This window comes from Pestalotiopsis fici, assembly GCF_000516985.1.
Source record: "Pestalotiopsis fici W106-1 unplaced genomic scaffold PFICI_Scf_2, whole genome shotgun sequence".
Taxonomy (NCBI): Eukaryota; Fungi; Ascomycota; class Sordariomycetes; order Amphisphaeriales; family Sporocadaceae; genus Pestalotiopsis; species Pestalotiopsis fici.
In genome coordinates, this window is record NW_006917092.1 from 29,195 (window position 1) to 45,072 (window position 15,878).

General features: G+C 49.1%; 6 protein-coding genes across 6 annotated transcripts; 4 read left to right on the forward strand and 2 right to left on the reverse strand.

The window, feature by feature from the left end:
* Window positions 1-517: 517 nt before the first annotated feature.
* Window positions 518-1,723, forward strand: PFICI_02124 (uncharacterized protein; the record flags this gene model as incomplete). The annotated part of the gene is made up of 4 exons (XM_007830705.1): window positions 518-662; window positions 723-998; window positions 1,054-1,227; window positions 1,278-1,723. 4 exons carry the CDS (start codon window positions 518-520, stop codon window positions 1,721-1,723), a joined length of 1,041 nt encoding a protein of 346 aa, XP_007828896.1.
* Window positions 1,724-2,329: 606 nt separating this feature from the next.
* PFICI_02125 (uncharacterized protein) lies at window positions 2,330-5,095 on the forward strand (the record flags this gene model as incomplete). Its single annotated transcript, XM_007830706.1, has 3 exons — window positions 2,330-2,670; window positions 2,725-3,911; window positions 3,966-5,095. 3 exons carry the CDS (start codon window positions 2,330-2,332, stop codon window positions 5,093-5,095), a joined length of 2,658 nt encoding a protein of 885 aa, XP_007828897.1.
* A 54-nt stretch (window positions 5,096-5,149) lies between these two features.
* Window positions 5,150-6,498, reverse strand: PFICI_02126 (uncharacterized protein; the record flags this gene model as incomplete). Its single annotated transcript, XM_007830707.1, has 2 exons — window positions 5,150-5,364; window positions 5,418-6,498. 2 exons carry the CDS (start codon window positions 6,496-6,498, stop codon window positions 5,150-5,152), a joined length of 1,296 nt encoding a protein of 431 aa, XP_007828898.1.
* Window positions 6,499-8,368: 1,870 nt separating this feature from the next.
* PFICI_02127 (uncharacterized protein) lies at window positions 8,369-10,376 on the forward strand (the record flags this gene model as incomplete). Its single annotated transcript, XM_007830708.1, has 7 exons — window positions 8,369-8,427; window positions 8,539-8,929; window positions 9,003-9,387; window positions 9,439-9,511; window positions 9,614-10,046; window positions 10,124-10,183; window positions 10,242-10,376. 7 exons carry the CDS (start codon window positions 8,369-8,371, stop codon window positions 10,374-10,376), a joined length of 1,536 nt encoding a protein of 511 aa, XP_007828899.1.
* Window positions 10,377-11,228: 852 nt separating this feature from the next.
* On the forward strand, window positions 11,229-12,871 carry PFICI_02128 (uncharacterized protein; the record flags this gene model as incomplete). The annotated part of the gene is made up of 5 exons (XM_007830709.1): window positions 11,229-11,388; window positions 11,439-11,719; window positions 11,769-11,877; window positions 11,934-11,998; window positions 12,050-12,871. 5 exons carry the CDS (start codon window positions 11,229-11,231, stop codon window positions 12,869-12,871), a joined length of 1,437 nt encoding a protein of 478 aa, XP_007828900.1.
* Window positions 12,872-13,116: 245 nt separating this feature from the next.
* Window positions 13,117-14,838, reverse strand: PFICI_02129 (uncharacterized protein; the record flags this gene model as incomplete). The annotated part of the gene is made up of 4 exons (XM_007830710.1): window positions 13,117-13,474; window positions 13,531-13,661; window positions 13,715-14,076; window positions 14,157-14,838. The coding sequence occupies 4 exons, from the start codon at window positions 14,836-14,838 to the stop codon at window positions 13,117-13,119; spliced, it is 1,533 nt and encodes a 510-aa protein (XP_007828901.1).
* Between the last annotated feature and the right edge of the window lie 1,040 nt (window positions 14,839-15,878).

Consider the following 15,878-nt stretch of genomic DNA (forward strand, 5'->3'; position numbering starts at 1 on the left):
CTCCAATCCTAGTACGACTCGAAGCATTGAACAATGTCCAACTAAATCATGACAAATATTGAGTCTGATTGAAGAGCCAAGTGCGCATGCCGATGCATTACTTTGGGATACCGCCTGCTTCATTTGCCCTTGCTTACAGACAATATTCTCCAAGTGAGACTCGGCAAAGCACATCCTATCTAGCTTTATTCTTGATAGGCGGAAGGCCGGACCGACTCTATCGGCCAATTATACTCGAGGCGCTCTCTGGTAACCGGCAGTTTGAGCATGCAACCCACCAAGATTTGACCATTGCCGATATGTCGGATTTTCAGAGGATTTGACTGTGGTCGCTAGAATTCTCCAATTTTCAAATTGCTGCGTCTCAGAGGCCGAGCCTGATAAGATCCGTATTAGAAGTCATCAGCGAACCTACCTGCGCAGATTGTATGCTCAGGCCAAAGTGTATATATCGAGGCCGTGAACAATAATCTTCAAGAAATACATCCGCAACGTCAGTCACATCGTATCTCGCAATATGGCTCCCTCTGTCGCACAAATCCCGGAGGAATCCATCTCGGCAAAGGGGGGATTTTATGGTCAACTCAAGTCCACTGTCGATTCCAAGGAAGGACTAGAGAAGACGATCCGTGATCATGAGTTGGTGCCCCTTTGGAACACTGGTATGTTTCCCGTGAAAAGATGAAAATGTGTTCAATCGTTCAATACTCATATCTTCCAAGGTGCACCTCCTAGCGCTCCAATCCCCCATAGCAAGCATATTCCTGCTGTGTGGAAGTATGAAGAGACAAAGAGTCTGCTACTGAGGGCAGCAGACCTGGTAGATGCCAACGAGGCTGAGAGAAGGGCTGTCCTGATGATCAACCCCGGTCCAAAGCAACCACCATTCACTTTGGATACCTTGCTGGCGGCTCACCAACTCATTATCCCGGGCGAACAGGCAATATGCCACAGACACACGCCGTTTGCTGTACGATTCCTGATAGAAGGTGACTCGGGTAAGATTTCAATCCCTGTCAAGCATACCCAAATGCATATGCTTATAATGATCAGGGTACACTGCCATATCGGGAAAGAAAATGTTCATGAAGCCTGGCGACCTAATCATCACTCCAGTTTGGAACTGGCATGATCACGGCAACGAGGGGCAGAATAATGTCATCTGGCTAGACGGCCTAAACATTCCTCTCTTCAAGCACATTCCCGTTGATTTTACGGAGCATTACGGTGAGCATATTGGCCAGACGCACTTGGCCCAGAGGCTAACAGAAACGAAGATGAAGAATACGGTGCGACTACTCACGAATCCAAGGTAGTTCCAGATGCAGAAGCGACAGACATGAAATTTCCATGGACAAGTATGCAAAGCAAGCTTGATACTTCCGGAGGAAGCTTTGCAAGCATGGAATATCTTTTGCCGAATGGAAAGTCGGTATCAACGACAATTGGTGCATATGCGACTCGCGTGGCTGCTGGTCAGGCATCGCCTCCAGTCCAGGAGACTGCCAGCTACATCTTTCAAGTACACGCTGGTCGGGGCTATACAGAGGTCTTTGCTCCTGACGGAGAAAAGTATACACTACGTTGGACCAAGAGTGATAGTTTCTGCATTCCTTCGTGGTATCGGTTCCAGATATTTGCGGAAGAGGAAGACGTGTACTTGTTTAGTTTCTCGGACAAGCCAATGCAAGTGGCGCTCGGGTTCTGGAGATCACGGGCTTGAAGAGAGGTTGACGTGTGGATGCTGTTGTATTTGGACGCTTGAATACATTCAAGTTACATGAAAGCCGATCATGATGCGCATCCCTTCCAGTGCGTTACTCTGTACACATGAATAAATGAACAAGCCCGCGTTGACGTCCTTGGCCGAATCAGTATTTCCACGTTCCCCAGCCAATTTATTTCAAGTAAATAATTGAATAATGTAGAGTTGAATTGAAGTCGAGTAGGACTCAAAGCGGTTGTAATAGTATTGTTTCTCGGTCACTTCATGTTTGCTGTCCTTATCTGCGCTGGTGCCTTGGTGGCATTTGACTTCAGTGCAGCTCCCCGCCGTCCGTCGGGTCGGGCCATCCGATTAGTAGAGGTACCTAGCTATCTCTCGGGCATTGCACCTGCGCTGCCAGCTACCGCCCACAGCCTGCCAAGTCAATTCATGCTGGCCGCCAAGCTGTGCCATACAACCATGCGTAGCTGCGATTGCTTTGGGCACTCTTTCAAATACGGACGGTAGACTGTTCCCACATCTTGCATCGCACGTCAAGTCCAGCTTCGCCCTTTGGACCCCGGATTGGTGCTTTTACAGCTCCAGGAGACCGGGTCCACAACAATGGCGGCCACTATAGCTCGCGGCGGGATCACTACACCTCTAGACGATCAAGCAGACCATCAGCAAGCATCTGTCGATCCAAGCCACTGCCAGCAAGATAGAACTTCGATGCAGTACGTTGCTCTACTTCCACGGACGTCAGTCTCTCAGTCACAGCAGCGGAATGCACCCTCTGCCAACATGAGACAAAGAGTGCGGCGGGCTTGCCTCGAATGTCGGACCAAGAAAGTAAAGTGTGATGGCGCAGAAACTTGTAGCCGTTGCGCTACATACCAAATACAATGCGAATATGTCGAGTTCAACGCCCCGGCATTTCGGAATACAAATGCAACGGACACGAGGTGCGCAAAGTAGCGCGGACTATCTCTGCCTCTGGAGCTGACTATCGCGCTTAGCAAGATGGAAAGACTGGAATCACGTGTAGCGCAAATGGAGCAAATGTTTGGACAATATCTCGACCAGCTTCAACGCATTGAGGATAAGCTCGGGACTGCACCAGCCCGCAGAGATACGATTCTCGGCCTGCAAGAAATCACAAGTCCCGAGGGCACCAGCGGCGGCCAAGGTCAGACTGCGCTGATTGAGGAAGCTTGTCCTCCTCACGATACATCTGTCGCCCAGGTCTCTTCACCCATCAGCGATAGTCGGCAGTGTTTAGATAGGCCGAATGCGGACGCGGAGGCTCTCGACGCTCAGAGAACCAACGAAGAGATTCATGATCCTGAGATTTGTACTCAAGGCCCTCTCACCAAAGACAAGACCCCACCCGAACCTCAAATCTCTCTGATTGGGCACGATGGAAGCGGACGCCGTTATGCAGATGGTTTTGGTGAGTTGGATACGGACAGTCACGGCCAGCTGCGTTATATTGGTCTTGGCTCTACGGTGAGTGTTGCGGTGGAAAATTGCATCGGGCTTCGAAGATACATCACAAAAGGCTTGGAGAGAAAGGGATACGAAGCCGAAGAGAGTTTCTTTACCAGTCTCGAGGCGACACACTTTGACGACACTGCGGGTGGACTCGCAACACAGTCAGCTGCAACATTTGATTTACCACCAAAAGATCTGGTTGATGCCTTGGTCTGTACATACGTCAAGGATCTTGAATATCTCTTTCCCATCATGGCCGAACACGAAATTCGACTAATCCATCAGAGACTGATGAATGGAAATACCTGGGATCCCGGCCACGCCGCCGTCTTTTATGCGCTGCTTGCTGTTTCAATCCCGCTCATATCAGCCGACAACGTCATCTTTGACACCGCTGGCAGGCACTGGTTGTCAGCAGGGCCCATGTTCTACAATCGTGCCATGCATCATGTCAATATGCCTTCGAGCAAAACGGCGCAACGCAGAGGAAGAAGACTAGACATGGTCACAGCATTGGGTCTTTTGAGTGTGTATCTGGCAGAGACTGGCTCCCAAGCCGAAGCCTGGATTTCAATAGGTCGGGCAATTCGCATAGCTCAGGATATTGGCTTACATCGCTCATCTGAGAAATTGCGACTACCCAGAGATGAATGGGACAGGCGTAGTAATACATGGTGGTGCCTATATATTCTGGAAAGGCAGCTGTGTACTGGTGAGTCTACCGCTTCTGAAAGCACACATTATACATGCTGACGACGTCATGAAGCCCTGGGTAGGCCGCTCTCCATCAACGACGAGGACTGCGATACCGACATGCCAAGCTGTGGCGATGGTTCGCGAAACATGGATGTAGCCGGTTTCACGAGCATGATTCATCTATACCGGATTATTGGTGACATTCTCAAGGTTGTCAACTCGGTCAGGAATGCAAACTCTTGGTGCAATGCGGCTATCAACGGGAAGAGAGAAGAACTGCGGGTGCGAGTGCGAGATGCCAACGATGCATTGCATATCTGGGCAAAGGACATGGTTCCTGCTCACATCAAGACAGCCAAGTCTGGAAAGTCTCTGGCTCTCAAACATGTGGCCCTATCATCCTTCTTCTCTGCAGTCATACTACTACACCGGGCCTTTATTCGCAACCCCCATCGACCCAGTCCATTGGCAGGCTCTTGGGCTCAATTGAAAAGTGCCAAAGCTGCCACAGATTGCATCAGAGGTTCGACCGAGTTTTTCGAGTGCGTCTCCAAGACTCATTTCATGGTATTCCACGGCCAATATGTCTTTGTTTCTGCGCTGGTTCTTCTCTCGTGCGCACGTTGGAGCGATGATCCTAGGTTTGTGTACCAAGCACTCCGCGATGTGGAAGATGCGATGCAAGTGCTCCAGAATCTCGAGGCATCATGGAAAGGCGCCAAGAAATGCCAAGGCACTGTCGAAGAGTATCTCGAGTTTACCTTTCAGGTACTCCGAGGCGATCGCAATTGCCATTTCGATGACCATGATTTCGGGTGTCCGTCTCATGATACGAGGAAATCTGTCCCGGCAAAGCGGCGGGCAAGTGGCGGCTCAGGCAGCGGCAGTGCACAAAAGAAATCCTGTTTCCACGGTTCATCGCAACAACCAGAAATGGCGCACGCACCAGCACCCTCCGGGAACTGTACAGACGAGATTGGCTCCCAAAATCCACCTTTGCCAGGTTCGCAACAAGCCAATATACCGCAGACCGTATCTCAAGAGCCCTGCTTTTTCGATAACACTATCAACAATTTTCTGGGTGCCATGGACTCGAGTATGGATATACCAAGTCAGCTTGACTTTCCGTTAGATATTGGTTTCAGCTCTTCTGGAATGGCGTTTCCATCGCCGGACCATGGGCAGAATTCATTCTTCTGAAAGCAAAAAGTATGTGTAAGAATACAAATTCATTATCACTGCTATGCTATAATTTTAGTTTGGTATCATGGACTCCAATTTGACATTCCCCGCTGAACTTGACTTCTTTGCAAAAACACTCAGCCTCTGCTGGAAAGACTTTTGAAAATTTGGTCCCAAGTTGAATAGTTTGATGGCATTTCCCGCCAACATGTTTGCTCTTTGGTTCCATGTCAGAAAGCTGTCCAGCTTTTCCTCGGTACAGAGCATTTTCCCTGCGACTGGTACTTCTGTAAAATTGTCAGCTCATGTCATCTCAAGCTCTTGAAGATTTGCAACTCACCTCCCAGTGGAAAAGGGTAATCGCTTCCCATGACGATCCGCTCTGGGCCAATCTTCTTGCATAAAAACTCAAGAAGATCTGGATCATGCACCAGAGAGTCGACCCAGAACCCGCCTCTTGACATGTGGTCCGAGGGACTCACACCGCCAGCATCGCCTGCGAGGAGATCTGGTCGACAGTCATAACCATGCTGTATCCTGCCGAGAAGCGCTGGGAAAGCCCCACCAGCATGTGCAAAGCAGAGCTTCAATCGAGGGTGCCGCAACAAAGTACCGGATGAGGTGAGAGCCAAGATGGAGAGTGCTGTCTCCGATGGCATGCCCACGAGCCAGGAACCCCAATACTTTGCCCATCTCTTGCTGTTCTCTTTTGATAATGAGTATCCCAAGGGATGGACGAAAACGGGCATGTTCAGATCCTCGCAAGCCGCCCAGAATGGGTCAAGGACGGGATCGTCTAGGTTCGTCTCTCCAATTGTTGTGCCGATTTCGACTCCATTCAGTCCCAGAGATTTTGCCCGTTTGAGCTCCTCTACCGACGCGCTGACGTCTTGGAGAGGAACCGTCGCGAGTCCGACAAATCGGTCCGGATACTGCGAGCAGAGTCCCGCAATGTGATCATTCAGTGCCCTAGCAAGGACTGTGACTGGTTCTGCCGGTTCGTCGTAGAAGAACAAAATGGGCACTGTACTGATGATCTGAACATCAACCCCAGCAGCATCCATTTCGGCTATCCTCGTCTCGGCATGGATACAATTGGGCTCCACGGTCCGAAAAAAGGCATCACCGACGTACATGTCTATTTGGTCGGCATCTCCTGTCTTTGATGGGCGCAAGTTCAACCACGGGCTAGATTTCGAGTTTGTTGGATAGGAAGAGAGATCCGGGAGCTCTGATGGCATAATGTGTGTATGTGTGTCGATGCGGTAAAGAGATGAGCCGTCTGTGACGGGAATATTGCGAACGGAACTGTGCGAGAGACCAGCAGTGCAGCCGCAGTCATCGCTCAAGTCGCTGTGATCTCCATGGTCACTATGATCACTTGGCTCGCTGCTAGAATCTGCGATGCGTGAAGGCGCCATCTGAAACCCACTAGACAAAATGCCCTAGACTCTAGAATCTCGATCAATGGTATTATTGACTAGGTAGATAATTGTAGTGATGAAAATGACTTGGCTGTATATCCAAGTCCTCAGAGTTTGGGTAAACGCACTTTGGAACAGAGGATAAATTCCACGAGAAGGGTAAGAAGAATTATGGACGTGAAAGCAAAGATTCTCCGTAAACCCACACTACAAGACATCTGCCTCTCTAATTTCCATATACGATAGAATCGGGGATGTACGCTGACGTTGCTAGCTTCGGGTCGTCAAACCTTCCCAGGTGACTGCCGACCAATAAGCACAGTGTCCGCTCCCTATCCGTCTTCCGCTCCGGCTCGCATCCGCCAGAACATCCGAAACTGGTGCACCCAATCATTGTCTGGTCCGACATTGCGTGGTTCACACAAAGTTTGAGGGATCATCGGTAAATCTTGTAATTGCACACATAAATGTTTGCGCAGTGGCTGAGCGACTGTCGTTTGTTTGTTATGGATAAGCTCATCTCCAATTGGGAGACGCGACCGTGTGCTCACTACGATCTAGTTGCCATTTGCAGGAGCTTGAGAAGCAAAAAGGATGCCAGGTCCAGTGAATCCCTGAAGCGGGGCACTAACCATAATGGTTGAGGGTAGTAGTGCAGTGCTGCAGTGCTGCAGTGAGGCGTTCAGAGTATTGCTTCCAAGCTTGCTATTCCCCCGGCATCTCGTCTCCAGCATTGAGCTAAACTTGCAAGAGATATGAACAAAGTCACTTTGTCTTGGAGGAAACAGCGCACCTGAAATAGATGTATTACTTGACGACAAACTTGTGTTCCATCATAGATCCTCGGCATAGTCTGATTGTCAACATTGGAGAAACAATACCATGTAGCAAAATCCCATTGTATCACGTGAGAGGTCATCACCGTTTCCATACTCTCAACCCCTTTTGGCAGGCGAAGAAACCAAGCGACATGTTTGTGGCATTCCCACAAGTGTGTTTCATTTAGCCACAATGTATAGTAATTGATTTGATGCAGCACGGACATATGGATTGCCCGAAAGTCTTGTGGTAGTACAAAATCCATGCCGGCTTCGCTTCTAGATGCTGGGCACTGGGCTGGCATTGCTGACGCAGCGCCAATGCGATTCCACCACACAGAGCTCTGGTCTAAAATGGGAGTACACTCGCAGTCAGGCTTCAGTGTTAAAGATCAGCAACAGGAGTCATCGAGGACGACATGGTAGGTTCGCAGCGGTCTCATCCAAATAAGCATATCCGGCTAGTACCCACCAATCAATCGAAAGAACAAGCAGAAACACGTCTCTTCTTTGGAACTCGCTTGCTTTATCATGGTGTTCCACCCAGCTGGAAAGGTTATCTCGGCCCGTTCCCAAACCCCAGGAAATGTCTGCCCCTGGTCAAGCGCCTTATCTGCTACGTGCATTTCAATCCCAAGTCTAGATCAAATCCTTCGGCAGAGGTGGCTGCTGGCACGCTTTTGTTGGGAATAAAGTTCATGAAAATGCGAATGATATCGCTCCTTTCATGGTATTCGTCCTTATCATTCGCCCAGATTGAATGATCGCATAGGTGCTTTGTCCCCATATCATTCAACTTGCCCGTCGGGTGGAAACTGCCGATTCTGATCTTATCGATGCCAAAATACAGGCGCTATCAAAACAATGATTAGCCGCATATGCGTGGAGTGAGACACGTGAACAATGCAAATGATTATTAGCTACGTGCCTGTTTGACGGATACTATGAATTTTTCACCGTGTCCCATCTTGCTCCATGATTTCTGAATTTGCCCAATGCTTTGAACTGAACAGGTCATAGCCAGGTTTCCGTGGTGCCTTGTTGCCATAATGACGATAATGGAGAGCCTCCAGAAGAATAGAGCGGCGATTGCCGTCTCAGCAGCCGTGTAAGTGCCAAATGGCCATGCAACAGTCGGAGAAACGTCAATCGCAAAAAGATACAATGATGAGCTTCAAGGTCCAAGTTGCAGCGTACTTGCGTGCTGATACCTTTTTAGCAATGTCGGTTCATGCCTCTTTGGTTTCGACACAGGTGTCGCCGGAGGCGTCGTAGCTCTAAAAAGCTTCAAAGACGAGTTCAACTTGGCATCATCGACAGCTGTATATGCAGAAGCATCTTCCAACATCATTGCCCTGTTAAACGCTGGCGCCTTCTTTGGAACATTTATACCGCCAATACTGAACAAGTACCTCGGTCGAAAGATAATGCTTGCTATCGCCGGAGCTTTCTTTCTTGTGGGTGGCATCCTCCAAGTTGCCGCTTCAGGCCCGACCTTGGGCTTGATTTACGCTGGAAGAATCGTCGCTGGACTTGGAGTTGGCATGATTTCGAATGTCGCGCCAGTCTTTGTTGCGGAAGCAGCCCCGAAACATCTCCGTGGGATAATGGTGCGTTGACTTTTGATCACTTCTTTGACTTTCATCAAGATCGTGGAAACTTACACAGATACCTGGAGAACAGATGTCGCTCTTCGAAATGTTTCTCGTCAGCGGGGGCATGTTGGCCTATTGGACGACCTATGGCTGCTCCGTACACCTCGACTCGAATGCGACTCAATGGCGGACTCCATTGTCGCTACAGATCATTCTTGCAGCACTTGTCATGATTACAACCTTTTTTATCCCCGAATCGCCTCGTTGGTTGGCGAAGCAGGACAGATACGATGAGGCTACAAAGAGTCTCTGCTATCTAAGGAATGCGACTCCTGATTGTAGTGAGATAATTGGTGAAATGGCAGAGATTCGTGCTCAGATACACGAAGAGATGGCTCAAACACAAGGTCGCACGATACGAGAGCTCTTTGAGTCAAGGAATCTAGCCAGACTGATGTGGGCGCTCGGAGTTGGTTTATTCGCCATGCAAGTCTGCCAGCAACTCTTGAAACTTGTGCGGTAAGCTAATAAGAAATCTAGGTGGTGTGGACATAATGCTATCCTGTATTATGGGCCGACCGTCTTTGCACAGATCGGGTAAGAAGTCCTGACATGCCTCTTTTGCGCACCAGCTGTAGCAAGACTTGCCAGCATGTTGTACAGGATGGAAACCTGAGCCACAAACTAACGTTATTTCAGATACACTGGGCAGAACGCTGCACTCATGGCGTCAGGAGTCTTCACATGCATCAAATTTGCTAGCACAATTGTTTTCATTGTCGGCGGCGTGCACATATTCAAGAGAAAAACTCTCATGGTCGCTGGCGCCTTCTTTATGGGTGTATTTCTTTTTGGGCTCGGAGCGGTACTGAAAACCCATCCTCCGACTGCGGAAGGCAATGGTGCCGGATCTCCATCCGCACAGGGCATGATGGCCTTGATTTATCTATTCGTCGTGGCATATTCTGTGTCATGGGGGCCTCTGCAGTGGATATACATTGGCGAAATCTTTCCCACCCGCATACGCGACTACGGCATGGGTATTGGTGCAGCAAACATTTGGCTTTGGAATTTTGTGGTTTCGAAAATCACCCCCATCTCAATACTACACATTGGCTGGAGAACGTGGATGGTATGTACCACTGCCGCAAATTCCATGCTGCTTGTGGCCGGGTTGAGAGTAAAGCAAACCAAGCTGACATGTTCCAGGTATTTGGCACCCTGAATGCTGTTGCAGCGATCTTTGCCTGGCTACTCCCTGAAACCAAGGTATGTTATACATCTTTTACTCCAATACTTGTCGTCTGGTCTGACGTGATCAACGTAGGATCTGTCATTAGAGCAGATGGATGTCTTGTTTGGAGTGGTCGACGAGAGTAAACGCCAGCAGGATATCGAAAATAACCTGCAGGGGACAAGAGTTGAAAAATTATTGCCACTCAATGAAGTAAAATCGGGTTGATGTGTATTACCGCGAAAGGTTCATGGAGATTTCAGAGTCCATAGAATCTATACTGAAGCATGCAATTGTTTCCGAAAAATGTCTAGATATTCTTCAAGATTATAACGCTGCTTTGGTATCCAGCCGTCAGCAAGCAAGACCGATGAATCATCAAGGGCACCGGGGGTGTCACATTTGCACGAGGAATGCAATCATACAAGAAACGTGGAGTTTGGTCCCGTTGACTGGCCAAACTTTGAAGAAGAAAAAGACCATGTGAAGGTGTTGATTAGCTTAAGGCTTCAAGTCGTTATCACCCTTGATCCTCATCACTCGCAAAAGCCCGTGGGCGGCGAGCTTGATCCCGACGACAGGGGTACCCAGTTGGCGAAATTCGGAACAGCAGAACTACAAGCGGGCGCTGTTGTCAGCATCTTTTTAGACCTTATGAATACCTAGGCTCCATGCGCACAAGAATTGATAGAGAGATCAGGTCTTCAATTTCTTCGTAGATTGGTTGTGCCTGGTCGCTGTGCAATGGAAAGGATGATGTATTCGTCAGTTAGTTCAATGTTGTTTCTCCCAACGTCATACGGACCCCTGCGGCCAAGCCTTGCATTGGCCTCGCCACTGATCTACACATTACAACGCTGGAACCACTGGGCGCAGATCGAGCGTTTTGGAAGCAGGGCAAGAAAAGTGCATCCCTCATCATCGAGCTTCCCTAGCTCGTATTCCATTTCCAGACTCGTCCTCTTTGCCAATCTTCATCACCTGCGCATCGTTTTCCCCTAACTATTTTTCATATCGACATAGCCTGTTCTGGCATCATCGCTCATTACTTCCCAACCGTGATCAAGGCATGCAGTCATGATGTTGTGCACATGGCGTGCTCTCTGCGCGACATTCGTTCTTTGGATAGCCACTTGCAATGCTACTTTGCTGGCACCACGAGAGGATCCATGGCCCAATGGGCCGTTCACGACCAATGAGCAATATGTTGTAGATGCCTCTGGCATGTCTTTTACATACGGTAAGCTTGCGGAGAATTGAGGCTGTAACACAATGCACTGATATTTATAGCGGGTGTAAATTGGCCAGGGCACTTGGATGCCATGGTTCCTGAAGGGCTTCAATACCGCTCGATATCTGATATCATGGCCCTGTTGAAAAGCATAGGCATCAACTCTATTCGGTTGACATATGCAATTGAAATGATTGATCAAATTGAGGATAATGCTGGTCACGATATCCCTCTTCAAGCGGCTTTCGTTGATGCGTTGGGCCAGGAGAACGGAACCGCGATCTTTGAAAAGGTGCTTTCTCTTAACCCCTCCTTTTCGAACGACACGACTAGATTGGAAGTGAGTATTTTAGATGTCTGCCATGATGGCTTGTCAGCTAAAGTTTAAGGTCTTTGACGCGATTGCGGCCGAGGCACAGCAAAATGAAATTTACATCCACCTCGATAACCATCTTTCCAAGGCCGGCTGGTGTTGCACCTACTTTGATCACAATGGGTGTAGGTGAACATGTCCGACTACAGACTCGAACGGTGTGCTAACAGGCACTCATCAGGGTGGGGAGACTCTGACTTTCCCGTCGCCAACTGGACGCGAGGCCTCTCATACATGGCAGATCATGTAGGTGATTCTTGGTTGACTCGATTCCGTCCATGTTAACAACATGTAAAGGCATCGGCTTGGCCCAACTTCATTTCCATGTCCCTCAGAAATGAGCTGCGCCCGCCGTTTGGAAATTCCACGCTGTACGCCGAGTCCTACAATTGGCAGGACTGGTACAAGTATGTGAAACAGGGCGTAGAAGCGATCAACACGGCCAACGCAGACATCCTCATCTTTTTGTCGGGATTAAATTCGGATACCACACTTGAGTCCGTTACGAATGAGACGGCTCTCCGTCCGGGATCTGGAAAATTCGAGCTTGATGAGTCCACGGCCAACAAAATTGTTCTAGAACTACACAATTACGATAATATCAACAAGGGACCCGGACTCGAAAACTGTACTGCGCTGAATGAAGAACTTCTTACAGACGGCTTTCGAGCCTTGCAAAGCGATGCGCCAAACCCATTCCCTGTAGTCATGACAGAGTTTGGATTTGTGCAGGATGACTCAACCTGGCAAGGCACATTTGCTTCGTGTATCGAGCAATTCCTAGCCGATCAGCAAGCTGGGTGGATGATTTGGTCTTTGGGTGGAAGCTACTATATACGCGAAGGTGTCCAAGATTACGATGAATCTTGGGGTCTGCTTTCTCACGATTGGTCCAGCTGGCGATCCCCAGGTCACATCAATGGGAGTTTCGCTGCTCTTGTAGATGCAACACTGGCATCTAATGGCATCCAAAGAGGTCTCAGCAACAATAATGGCAGCAGTTCTTCGAGCAATGAAACTTCCGAGAACGCGGGTAATGTAAAGTTGCACTCCAGCTTTAACCTCTGGAGTGTGATTGGGCTCGGCGCAATTACCACTTTGGTGCTTTGGTCATATTAGGTACTAGTATAGATACTAAAGGATTAATCAAGAATATACACTCGGATCACTTCACCAAAGTCGATTCTTCGAGAATGGGAATATCGACAAAGCATTCAGGCCAAGGGGATGGGAATTAATTTCAAGTACTTTCACCACGACTGAAGCAAGCTGACAGAATCGGCCGTGCCTCAGTTTCAAGTGACGGTTCCCTAGAAGCACAGCTGCTGCAGCCACCATATTTGGGATTCATTGTGCCACTAGACTCAAGGCTGAAGTGCTTCAGGACAGGTACTCTCCCAATCCTCAAAACTGGTCGTCTGCGCAGCCACATCCTTGCCAAATTCTCTGAGCAGACTGCCAGCATCCCTATTGTACAGCGGCCAACCAAGCGCCACGGGGCCTGCAGCTCCATCAGCAACAAGAGAAAGCCAGGCATCTTGAAGAGCAATGCTGGTTTCAATCTCCAATGTCGTGGACGGTCCACGATAATTCGCATGAGTGCCAAACAAGAGCGGCAGCTCCGAGTTGTGCCAAGCACCCATCCATGGCTTGGGTGAGATGTTGCTGAAATTGCCCGAATACTCATACCGGAAGACTGGCGCTCCAGCAGCAACGCGATTACTTTAGCTACAGATTAGTGTGCATATTCCAAATCTATGGAGACCAAATCTACTTACTTGGCACTCTTGAATGTAGGGCAGAAAAAGTACTGTGTCGTAACCTCGTATGCTAATGTTTGGTTGACCCCTTCGGGACTATATGTGACGAACGGAATACCATCGTCCAAGTTGGAACCCATGATCGTCGGCTGGTTTCAGTTAGCAACCGTTGACTTCACGAGCACCGCCTCTTGACACTCACCAAGGCCGCCACGCTTCCATTCAAGGCGCGGTCATAAAAGTCGGAAAACACAGTCTTCTCGTCAACAATGGGAGCAAACGACACGGTGGGCTCGGTCCCGTTATCAATGTAAACGTGCAGGAAATCTTCAATGGCAGAAGCATCAACCGTCCTCATGCATGCCAATTCTTCCTCTGGCTCGAGGTCGCCGCAGCCGAATTGTGTAGCCATGAATGTGAAGTTGGAGTGTGTGGTATCTGGTGAAGTGATATCAAGATACTCGTTTCCAGAGTTCATCAGTAGTGCCGAAACAATGGGGTCTTCAGGATAGGTGTAACTATAATACGCCACGCTGATGCCTCCTGCTGATTGACCCCAGAGCCCTACCCATACAAATCAGTCACAAGTCCGAGTTGCCAAATGAAAGACGCATAACACAGCCGTGGTCATTTGATGCACTTACCGATGCGGTTCACGTCACCTCCAAATTGGGCAATATTGTCCCTCACCCACTCAACAGCCAGACGCTGGTCTAGCAGACCCAGATTCTGCTTGTCGTTGTCTAGCCCAGCGGCATTGGGAAAGCCAAAGATATTGACTCGGTAGTTGAAAGAGACTACAATGTGGTCTTGTGTCCGTTGGACCCATTGAGTGGGTATCTGATAGGGAACATCTTCTCCTCCAGTCTTGAAGCTGCCTCCGTATATCCAAAGGAGAACAGGGAGGTTCTTCTTGGCGCCTCGTGGCGCCCAAACACTTATGGTCAAGCAATCCTCCGACTGTGGCCCAGTAGTATTGAGCCCATCTTCGTTGAATTGGAGGACATCATACGTCCAGATGCTGGCAAGACTGGTCAAGTACTGCATACAACTTGGTGGTAAGGTGTCGGCCGTGATTTCGCCAAAAGACTCCAGCCGCTCAGAAGGTGCGAATCTGAGGTCGCCAAGGGGCGGTTTGGCATAAGGAATACCCAGGAACTGGCGTACGTCGGGGTTGGCTGCCTCGACGGTGCCGTGAACAACTCCAGCGTCCAGCTTGACGGTCAGGTCAGCCTGGGAGCATGATCGCTTGGCCGGTGAGCCAAGAGACGGGGTGGCTCCCAGCACAACCGCCGAACTGAAGAACGCGACAAGAGATACGCGCATCGTGAGGCTTGACTGCAAGATGAGTTTTGAAAAGGACCATTGTAGCTCAGCGTTGACAAGCCGCTCTATTCATATGGGAATTTTCATGGCGATTCTTCTCAAGCAGCCTATCCCGCCGCTCGGATCGCCCCCTCCCCTGGCTTTCATCGTTGCACAAAGGAACTAACCTTAGCAGAACCGCAGCGCATCTTGTTGCCATGTAGCACAACAATCCAACCCCGGCTGCGGAGAAATTAGACTGCAAATCATGCTTGTCAATGATGGTCACGATATCATAGCAGCGCCATGAATTGGGGATTGTGGGGTTGTCCCCAGCCCGCCTCAGCTGCTCTCCCCGGTAATTGCAGACAGGCTATGCCAGCTGTGGAAGTATAGTCCGTGGTCCTGTGGTCGCCTACACTAGGGACGTTTTCTGCACGTATTTTATATATTATACGGGTTTTTTACGGTCACATATAATCCCGTTTTTTACCTAACAAAATCGATAAAATATCCCCGGGTAAGGGCGTCACGGATCTGCCCCAGTTTCCAACCAAATACAGAAATTAGTGGGTCGTTTCTAGCTTATGTAATTCTGCTATCCCGACTGGCACCGAATTGTCCTATCACCAGCAGCCGATGTGCTCTAAGAATAATGGGTCAACACCTATTTGCGTGCACAGACGGTAAAATTGAACATATTATACGATATTTTACAAATAAAGTACGTATTTTATTTGTGCAGAAAATAAAAAAAGCATCCCTAGCCTACACCCCGTCTCCTCGACTCATGGGTTTACCGAAATCGAGGGGAGTGCAAGTCAAACGCCAATGTCGAATCAATTGGAGTCTAGCCAAGTGTTCAATTCCAAGAGCATTTGAGTAAGAACAGGATCCCAAGAAGCCCGAGGCTCGAAAACCGGACAAATCCAGAGCTCAAAGCTAGCGAAACTAACGCCGTCTTGATAAGATTCAAGGGTTTTCGGCCGTGATCTAATCAATGTCCATGACGGTATCATCAGGACGGGATGTATTGTCGTCTTGAATACCGAGTCTAAGTA